The sequence below is a fragment of the Mycetomoellerius zeteki genome, unplaced genomic scaffold (assembly GCF_001594055.1).
Source record: "Mycetomoellerius zeteki isolate Tzet28-1 unplaced genomic scaffold, Tzet1.0 scaffold19, whole genome shotgun sequence".
NCBI classification, from domain to species: Eukaryota; Metazoa; Arthropoda; class Insecta; order Hymenoptera; family Formicidae; genus Mycetomoellerius; species Mycetomoellerius zeteki.
Window position 1 is genome coordinate 2,271,141 of NW_017256854.1, and position 10,646 is coordinate 2,281,786.

At 32.2% G+C, this 10,646-nt stretch overlaps 1 protein-coding gene across 7 annotated transcripts in view; it reads left to right on the forward strand.

The window, feature by feature from the left end:
* LOC108722025 (uncharacterized) overlaps window positions 1–10,223 on the forward strand; it is a 10,647-nt gene extending 424 nt beyond the window's left edge. Inside the window, exons 1-9 of one of the 7 annotated variants that reach the window (XM_018446920.1) lie at window positions 506–582; window positions 655–1,214; window positions 1,356–1,618; window positions 2,097–2,369; window positions 3,713–3,982; window positions 4,781–5,041; window positions 5,127–5,349; window positions 7,593–7,899; window positions 8,815–10,223. In XM_018446920.1, the coding sequence (XP_018302422.1) occupies window positions 1,361–1,618; window positions 2,097–2,369; window positions 3,713–3,982; window positions 4,781–5,041; window positions 5,127–5,349; window positions 7,593–7,864 (1,557 nt within the window). In that variant the 5' untranslated portion in view covers window positions 506–582; window positions 655–1,214; window positions 1,356–1,360 and the 3' untranslated portion in view covers window positions 7,865–7,899; window positions 8,815–10,223. Of the gene's footprint in view, window positions 1–505; window positions 583–609; window positions 1,215–1,355; window positions 1,619–2,096; window positions 2,370–3,712; window positions 3,983–4,780; window positions 5,042–5,126; window positions 5,350–6,445; window positions 6,665–7,592; window positions 7,901–8,814 lie in introns of those variants that run through there. The other 6 variants (XM_018446923.1, XM_018446924.1, XM_018446921.1 and 3 more) reach the window with 6 other exon arrangements.
* The last annotated feature ends 423 nt before the right edge of the window (window positions 10,224–10,646 follow it).

Below are 10,646 nucleotides of genomic sequence, written 5' to 3' on the forward strand. Positions count from 1 at the left end.
TGCAGCATAGACTGATAAGAACTTTTCGTTACTGGATTGTGAATTCAAATTGCACAAAATTAAAAATAATTAATATTTATTAATATTTTAATAATGTTTCAGAAATATTAAAATATAATACCTAGGTTTATTATATAAGTGGACATATAACCTCTATAGAATACTCCTGTAATATTAAACAAATATTTATGATATTTTCGAAATGTTATAATAACATTATTTTAATTTTTTTTTTAATAATATTCATGTAACATTCCAGGAACATTTTGCGCTTATAGGGTGTAAGCTTATTGGCTACCGCGTCACATTTTGCCGCACGGCAAACGTTTCCGCGTCCAGTGTGCAGGAACCATAATGCATCTTGTGGCGTCTTGCGCTTCATACACAATTCGGAACACACCTCGGACTCAATGAGCGATATCCAATAAGAGCTTTGCTTTGCGTCGTTACGTGAGAAAAAGCAGAGCTTTCATTGGATATCGCTCATCGCGTCCAATGTCATCCAATGTGCAGTAGGTTTTAGAGAGTGGTTGTCGTTCTGAATCTGTTCCGAATGCATTTGGTGCTTTACATGAAACGAAAGTGAGGTTATGTTAAGTTCATGTTTTGACCTCACTGATCGTTCTTATATCATTTTAATATGCTCTTTTATAGGAAAAAACGAGTTTTGGATCCGAATGCAAAAATGTCATGGAAAATTCGCTGAAAATAAAGAAATACAGAAGCAAGGCGAAATTCACGGATGGTCAGCGGAATGAGTTAATACGGATGTTTGAGAGGACTTCGCAACCTAATAAAGAAAAAAAGAGAATTTTATATTCAAAGAATAAGATTGTAAACAAGTGTGATTCACATGTGATTTATAAAAAGAAAATTTAATTTGAAGAAGCAAATCACTTTGTCAAGGTGTAGTCACGTATGTTTGCTTTACGCGATTTTGTTTTGCTGCCTGGAAATTAACAGTTTAACAATAAAAATTCTGTAATATTTTATGCTCTCGCTGACTTTTAGTAAACCCACGTCAAGACACTTCATTAAAACAGAGTGTAATTGTGATTAGATCTTGTAACATAAATTAAGTTGGATGGCACATCAAAATTTCTTTTCTAATGAAATATATATTATGAAACTAAATATATAAACATATACTAGAATACCGGCTTCGATAATCTAAAGGCCTAGGACAGAATACAAGAGATCGACTCCCGGCCGGGGTAATATTTTTTGCAATAAATTTATTTATAGTTTTTCAGCACATTAACATCTTTCTAATACAATGTACGGTCTAAAATAAGATTCTTATTGTATATACTAGAATAGTTCCTTTTATTATTTTTAATATGCTCTCTTTTTAGAAAAAATGGATTCTGAATTTGATCGCACAAGTGAAACGGAAATGCCGCTGAATGAAGCATGGAACAGTAGAAGAATATTCACGGATGATCAGCGGAACGAGTTAGTAAAGGTGTTTGAGGAAACTCCATACCCTAAAAGAAATAAACTGGAAGAACTAGCTCAGAGAATGAGAGTGTCAATCGATAGTGTTAGAAAATGGTTTCAGAGTACTAGAACATATAATCCAAACAAACCTATGCCTTCGTTGTCGTGTGATCATCACGTAAGATCATTTTGTCCTAAAAGTTATATTTTGCTGTTCGAAAGCCAATAGTTATAACCAAACCCAGAACTATGTTGTAACAAACGAAACACTTGCCTTATGTAAAAGCAAAATGCAAAAATGGTCACATAATTTGTGTTTTAATTCATTTGCTACCAACGCACGATAACTATACTTACTTGCCTCTTTTGTTGAGCGCTCGTTGTGTATTAAATAAAAATGAAATATATGTAAGAATATAAATGTTGATATATATATATAATTGACAATTTTGTGACTATCAAACCATGAAAAGTATTACATTAAATGAAAAATACAATTTCCATGAATTATACGATAACTAATATTATTTATAAATTACACACTACAATACATATACACTATGATTTTGCTATGATTTTAGCAACTATGTTTTGTTCGCTTGTAACATATATACTAGTATAATATCTTTTTTATTTTTAATGTGTTTTTATTATAGGAAACAAAGGATTCTAAATCCGATTGCAAAAGCAAAAAGGAAAAACCGTTGAAAATAGCGGTGCGCTGTAGGAAATTCACGGTTGGTCAGCGAAATGAGTTAATGCGAGTATTAGAGGAAACTCGATATCCTGATAGAAGAAAAATGATGGAACTAGCTGAAAGGATGAGAGTGTCATTTCACAAAATTAGTATGTGGTTCCGGAATACTAGAAGAATTAAACCTAGAACTAAACCGAGCCAAGCTATGTCTTCGTCGACGCATAATCGTCAAGTATGTCGATCATTGTATGATTTTACGCGTTTTTTTACTGTTTGAAAGTTAATAGTTATAACCAGACCGAAAACTAGGTTGTGGCGAACGAGGCATATGTAAAAAATTTGGAAGAATGCAAAAACGGCAACATAAATTTCTGATTTAATTCATTCCAACGCGGTGACTATCCTTTCCTGCCATTAAACACTCGTTACATATATTACATGACAACAAAATATATGTAGAGATATAAATTTTGATAAAATAATTAACAATTTTGACGTGGCTATCAAAACACGAAAATTACTTTAAATGAAAAATATATTTTCTATGAATTTTTTTATAACTAATATTATCTGTTATACTTATAGATGTTATACACTACGCAATATGTATAGAAACTCTTTTACTGTGACTTCAGTAATTATGCTTTGTTTGTTTGTAACATACATATATAAGTTACTTGCTTGCTTATAACATATTTATACATGTGATTATGTTCCTATTAAATATTATTAGTACTAAATTAATATTAAATATCACTAATTAATATTTTTTATTATATTTTACATTTGTACATGAAATATTTTTTGTTACTGAAGAGGTGCATGATCCTCTTTTGCCATGGCGTTGAAATTTCTATCCGGTCCTGGTCATAACAATAAAATTCTTGTAATTATTTTATTTTCTTGCTTCAGAAAACTAACGATATTTTCAATTATTAAAAGAGATTGTGATTGTGGTTAGATCTTGCGTCACGATATAAATTAAGACGGCGGAGCAGCGTTTAATATTTATACAATTTCTTTTCCAATGACAAATATTATATTGTTTATTACGAGACTTTAATATATAAATATACATTATGTAAAAATGAATTTTTAGTACAAAAATGAAAATAAGAGGTACAACCTCCAAATGGCCTTGATCTTGACAAATGTTATCCAGGACATGATCCTGAACAACATTCAAGAGGTTTTAACCTTCGATCGGACAACTTGCGTAATGCTAATGCCGACTGTACTGTAACTGTCGAGCCTTATAACTCGAAAAATACTTAATGAAAAATATTTTATTATAGTGTTTTTTGAAAAGATCTCGAAGTAAGCTACAAGAAAATGTAAAGAAAAATAGGGGGTTTCATTTAAAAAAAGTCAACGTGAACTTGACCTGGCCTTGGCGACACCACCCAAGGTCAAATCAATGATACCTTCTTATGTCTCCCTCCGAACCATACAACCTTTGTTTGAAACATTTTTTCGTATCTACCACAGTTTTCGAAAAATCTTAATGCATTATTTAAAATGAGACACCCTGTATATAATTATAATTTTTTTATTTTTAATGTGGTTTTGTTGTAGAAAACAGTGAGTTCTGAATCCGATTGCAAAACCAAGAAGAAAAAGCCGCAGCCGTTGAAAATAATGTCGCGCCGCAGGAGATTCACGGTTGATCAGCGGAACGAGTTAATACGGGTATTAGAGGAAACTCGATATCCTGGTAAAAGAAAAATGGTAGAGCTAGCACAAAAGATGGGAGTGTCATCCCCCAATATCAGTACGTGGTTCCGGAATAAAAGAAGAACTCAACGGAACAAACAACTTGTGTTTTCGTCGACGTGTGATCGTCAAGTATGATCGTTTTACGCGATTTTGTTTTGCTGTTTGAAAGCTAATAGTTATAACCAGACCAGAATTATGTTGTGTAGCGACAAGGCACTTACTTCATGTAAAAAATTTAGAGGGATGCAAAAATGGCAACATAAATTTCTGATTTAATTCATTCGCTATCAACGCGCGCGGTGATTATACTTTTCTGCCGTTGTGTATTACATAAAAACGAAATATATGTAAGGATAAAAATGTTGATATAAAACCGGTAATTTTGTGGTTATCAAAATATGAAGAGTATCACCTGAAATGAGAGGATTAGGCTCTCTATAAATTTTTACGATAGCTAATATTATCTATTATACATGAGTATTAAGTGCCACTATAATTAATAATAATTTTAATAAATACTATATAAACACTATATTATATATACTATAAACACTATGATTATAATAAATTTTTTATTTCAACTATTATATTTTATACTCGTAAAAGAAATTTTTTTTTATTACTGAGGAGGTGCATGTTTTTCTTTTGCCTAGGCGCCGAAAAGTCTAATCCTGTCTCTGGTTATGTCAACAATATTCTTGTAATTACTTTATTCTTTTGCTACGTTCAATGATATTTCTAATTATTAAAAGAAATTGTAATTGTGATTAGATCTTGTGCCATAACACAAATTAAGTTAGATGACAGAGTAGCATTTAATGCTTATGCAATTTCTTTCCCAATGAAGTATTACATCGTATATTACGAGATTCTAATATATGTACTAGTATAATTTCTTTTTTTATTTTTAATGTGCTTTTGTTGTAGGAAACAGTGTGTCCTGAATCCGTTTGCAAAAGCGGAAAGAAAAAGCCACTGAAAATAGCATCGTGTAGAAAGAGATTCACGGTTGATCAGCGGAAAGAGTTAATACAGGTGTTCGAGGAAACTCCATATCCTACAAGAAATAAAATGGAAGAACTAGGCCAGAGAATGGGAGCGTCTTTTCACAGTATTACAAAATGGTTCCAGAATACTAGGACATATAATCCGCACAAACTTAAGCTTTCGTCGTCACATGAACATCACGTACGATTTTTTTGCCCGGTTATATTATGCTGATGTGATTTGAAAGCTAATAGTTATAACTAAATCCAGAATTTTTTTGTTGTAGAAAACAGTGGATTCTGACTCCAATTACAGATGCGGAACGATAAACCCGCTGAAAACAGCGTCGTGCAGGACATTCACGGATGATGAACGGAGCGAGTTAGTACGTGTGTTTGAGAAAACTCCATGTCTTAGAAGAAATAAATTGGAAAAATTAGCTCTGAAGATGGGAGTGCCATTCCACAATATTAATTCATGGTTCAAGAATACTAGAAGATATAATCGGGTAATTACTCGGAATGATTATGTTCTTGATTATGTTGTCAAAGTCATGGCCATGAGTGACTTCAAAAGATCTTAGGTGGTAGTCACTGGTCCTTACAAAAATTATTGACAAAAATAAAAAAAAAATGTTTCTGCTATACACAACAATAAATACACTCGCCCTTAACAAGGGGAATGTGGGGTGGACCTTGCTTCGCGTAGAAAGTCATTACGTAAACAAGTAAAATAGGGTAATCCTTAATATTGTATATAACAGAATTAAGATTATTTTTTGAACTTTTTTTGTCAATTTTTTAACGACCAGCGATTGCCACCTTATGAAGATCATACACAGTCATATGACGATATATATCAAAGTCAAGGTCATCGACGTGGTACGTGGTGTCTTTTAAACTGAATAATTGCCTATAATTGAAACAAAGTTATACTTTTGTCGCCGTGTTGATTATCATATATGATCATTTTGCTCGGTTTTGCTGTTTGAAAGCTAATAGTTATAATTAGAGTCACTCTAGTAAGGGCCACTGTCACCAAGCTCAGTTAACTTAACTGGCCAGTTAGTCCATCGGAATTGACCAATCGCATTTGTCATTTTGTTTGAAGCAAACAATACTAAGTTGTTAGCCTAATATCCAATCTCCAGTCTGGAGGATCCATACATATGTTCCACTGATGTATGGGACCTACAGTTAAACGCCGGATCCAAACGGCGCTGATAATTAAAGATCTCTTAATTACCAGATGGAGTCATTTTCGGCTCCTTAAACGCGAAAAATCGTGTGGGCGCAGGTGGGATTGAACTCGGACCGGATCTACAGATCGCGAATTAATCGCACCGAGCGGCAAACCACTCGACGCCTAAATTATTTTATTTATTTGCCGTCGAAAAGCAACGATATTGCTAATAATTAAAAGAGATTGTAATTGTTGTAATTAGATTTTGTCACAACATAAATTAAATTGAACGGTAGAGCAGAGCTAGTTTAACATTTATATAATTTCTTTTTTGACGCTAGATATTGTGTAGTACGAGATTCTAATATATATAAATATGTACTAGTATAATCTTTTATTATTTTTTATGTGCTTTTTTTGCAGGAAAAGGTGGGTTCTGATCCAATTTCAAAATAGGAATGTGCGATTCGTTTGTTGAAAATCAATCTTTGATCTGATCTCGGATTGCAGCAGAATTCATCACAAATCGCATTAAAAAGAACGATTTTTTGAAGATACATTTAGCAAAATCTATTTATACAGTAAAATCAAAGTTGGCAAGAAATAATGCGCGCGTTCAAGTCAATAAAGCGGCTAGCCTGCTTGCCGAGCAAAATTGTTACTTATAGATTCAATCAATTACATTCAATCACTCGGCGAACAGGCTAGCAGCTTTGTCCGCGTTCAATGTTTTTTTTAAAGAACAAAATATTTTATTTTTTAAAAACATGTTTTTAATGTTTTAAATATGTCTCAAATAGTATTTTAAAAAACATGTTTAAAATATGTTAAAAGCATTGATTTTACATGTTTTAAACATCCCAATTAGCAAACTTGAAAAGCGCTAAAACTTTTTTAGTGTTTTTTAAATGCTTGTAGGCGCTATGTGCTACTTAGGATATTTTGAACAAGATTTTTACCAATCCTGCATAAAATATTCATTGAGGAGAGACTTAATAACCACTGTTATTATTACCCAGTAAGCAAAAAATCATTATTAGGATGTTATTACAAGGATAATATTTAATAATATGCACGTTTTTTAACGTGTTGTATTTAGTTGAATACAATATCATTTTGAACAGACTGTGACACTGATTTAGAGGTTTCTATAATGTTGATACGTTTAATGGTTCGGAAATATTATATTATTAGATAATATTATAATCATATTTATAAAATAATTAGACGAAAATGTTGATGAAATTTGTATAAAATCAATATTTCAAAGTGTTGATCTTACATTTCTTGCTTACTGGGTAAGAGCCATGGCAGAAAAGCAGCAAGATATAAACAGTAAAGAAATCAACATATTGCACTTGCTACTACTTACGTTAAGATTTTATGGTTTCTATTGTAAATAGGCCAATTCGTACGGCTTTTAAATTCTACTGCATAATCAGGCATTTGGTAGTATTTTCGAACGTGTTCCTATCGAGAAAAATCAGAGATTAATTCATTCCTAAAACAAGCGATTTACAATAAAAGTGCAAAGAAGGAGATTAATTAAAAAACCCGATTTTTTGTGTTCAAAAGATCGATCTTTTGAAAGGTCGAATCAAGATCGAACATTCCTATTGCAAAAGCGAGATGACAAAGCCGGTGAAAACAGCGTCGCGCAGCAAAAGGAAATTCACGGATGATCAGCGGAACGAGTTAGCACTGGTGCTTAAGGAAACACCATATCCCAGAAGAAATAAAATGGACGAATTAGCCCAGAAGATGGGAGTGTCATTCCACAATATCAATCTGTTGCTCCGGAATATTAGAAGATCTAAGCTGACGAACTTAACAACAACTTGAACAAACTTAAGTCTTCGTCGTCGCATGATCATCACGTATGATCGTTTTGCCCGGTTTTGTTTTGCTGTTTGACAACTAATAGTTATAATCAGACCAGGGATTGAGTTGTGGCGGGTTGGATCGAGGCACTTGTCTCATGCAAAAAATTTCGAAGGAAGCAAAAATGTCAATATAAATTTCTGTTTTACTGTATTCGTTACCAACGGTGACTATACTTACTCGTGTATTACACGAAAACGAAATACGCATATAAGAATATAAATTTTTGGGAAGATAATTGATAATTTTGTGGCTAAACTGAAGCACGAAAAGTATTACTTTAAATGAAAAATATATTTTCCATAAATTTTTACAATAATTAACATTATCTGTTATATAAATATTATATAAATATTAAATACTATACAATATACATATACACTCTGATTTTATTTTTGATTTTAGTAACTATGTTTTTATCGCTTGTAACATACATGTATATGTAAACTGCATATTTGTAATATATAATTTCATACATGTGACTATGTTCCTATTAAATAATGTTACTATTAAATTAATATTAAGTACCACTGAATAATATTATTTTTTATTATATTTTTCACACCTGCACCGTAAAGAAAATATTTTTTTGCTTCTGAGAGATCGTATTTTTTTGCCTCATTATTGAAGCATCTAATCCCAGCTCTGATTATAACAATAAAAGTTTTATTATTATTTTATTCTCTTGCCATCCTTAAGAAAATCAATGTGAATGTATTTCTAATCGTTAAAACAATTTGTAATTGTAATTAGATTTTGTGTTACAAGATAAATTAATTTTAATGACAAAGCAGCGTTCAATATAATTTCTTCTTCAAGGAAATATATTGTATATTACGAAACTCTCGTATAAAAATCTGCATATAAATTATATCACATCTTTTTAACCTTTTTATACTCTATTTTTGTAGGAAAAACCAAGTTCTGAATCTGATTGAGAGATCAAATTGGCGATTCCGCTGAAGGACCAAAATAAGGAACTTCATTGCTCATGAACTGGAACAAGTGTTCGACAAGAATGAGGGTCAAAAGATCCTGATATGTACATCAGAGAGGAACTTCTCTAGAAAATGAGAATATCAGAACATATAAAGTTCGTATATGGTTCTAGGGAATTCGACATACAAAGGAAAAATTGTGAATATTTCTTTGTCAGTGTTACATGGATATGTCGATTCCGTAACTTATCCAACAGGCGATTATTTCACAGTCTTATTCTCGCCGGAGAAAAACCATGCTATTGGATCACTCATCCTAATTCGCATTTTGAAATTAAGGGGATCCTTCTTCTTCTTCTTCTTCTTCTTCTTCTTAATCTCCTTCCTGGTTTTCCGATCCAAATCAAAAGATCACAGTACCATGCGTAGTTTTGGATCTAGGATCCCGTGATAGTTTCCGCGCGACTTGAGACCTCACTTTTAACTATATTTAATGTAATGTGTTGACTTCGACGTCGTCGTGATCTCTCACGTGTGACAGGATAAAGCCGTAATCACACTACAGGCTCCCGACTCTGACTCGACTGCCAACTCTGACTGCCGGCCTATAATGGACCAATAATAATGAGACTGATTTATTGTTATTGGTCCATTATGGGTTGGCAGTCAGAGTTGGCAGTCAAGTCAGAGTCGGGAGCCTGTAGTGTGATTACAACTTAAGAGGATCCTAAACTAAAGGCCGAACTTGATCGAGGTTGATAGTGCAGACTTTTTAATTCCAAATTCGATAATAATGACATCTTTGATTCATTTCTTACATTATATTATATATCGTTCTATCTCACTCAAACGCATACGTCTGTCCTTATATAACATATTCCAGCACCATCTCGTAATCCTGTCACATATTTGATACACAATTTTCGTGCTGTTTGTCATTGTTTATCTGTACCAAATGCGTGAAGCGAAAATTTGGAAAATCTTTTTTGTTAAGCCTTCGATCACAATTTCGCAAGCTCAGGATTGTTTGTGCACGTCATACGCTTCCGGGGAAAATATCATTTGGTACGTACGACCTACAGAATTCCTTTACTAAGGGAATTATAATCTAAGGTGAAGACAGCTGTAAGAGCGGAAATAAAGTGAATTTTTAACTTTTTCTCCGATTTTCTCGTCAAATTTAGTTGATCGGTACTTTTTTGGTGCATACTTTTATTGTGTAAAAGAATTTGGTGATCTATAAAGCCAATTCGGAAAATTTGGCGATCTGTAATTGTATTTCCTGTTGGTTTAGGATCCCCTTAACTGCAAGACAAACTTTAATTACGAGTTAATATTATGTATACGTGTTTGTGTGAATAGTAATATCATTATATATAATAATATCATACCAGAATAATAATATCGTTCATTCCTACTTATTTTTTTATTTTTATTGAAATTTCATGTTTTATCTTCGACCTTGTTACAAACCTTATTGAGACAATAATCGCTCGTCTTAAATCATCGTTAATCAATAAAAAAACTAGTAAACAGAATATTAATAATGATCCTAAAAATAAAAAACCTTGGTTTGTTTTCCTATACATACCTTCAATTTCTGACAAATTCAGAAATATTACAAAAGATCTGAATGTAAGACTAGCGTTTTTTGGTAGGTACAAATAAGATGAACATAAGTACCTCGATGAAAAGAAATTGTAGAGAAATTTATAGAAATGCATTTTAAAGAGGAAAATAGAGCTTCATACTAGCGTTCCAATTTTGTCATGATATTTTTCCTAAATAATAGAATTGAAAATTGA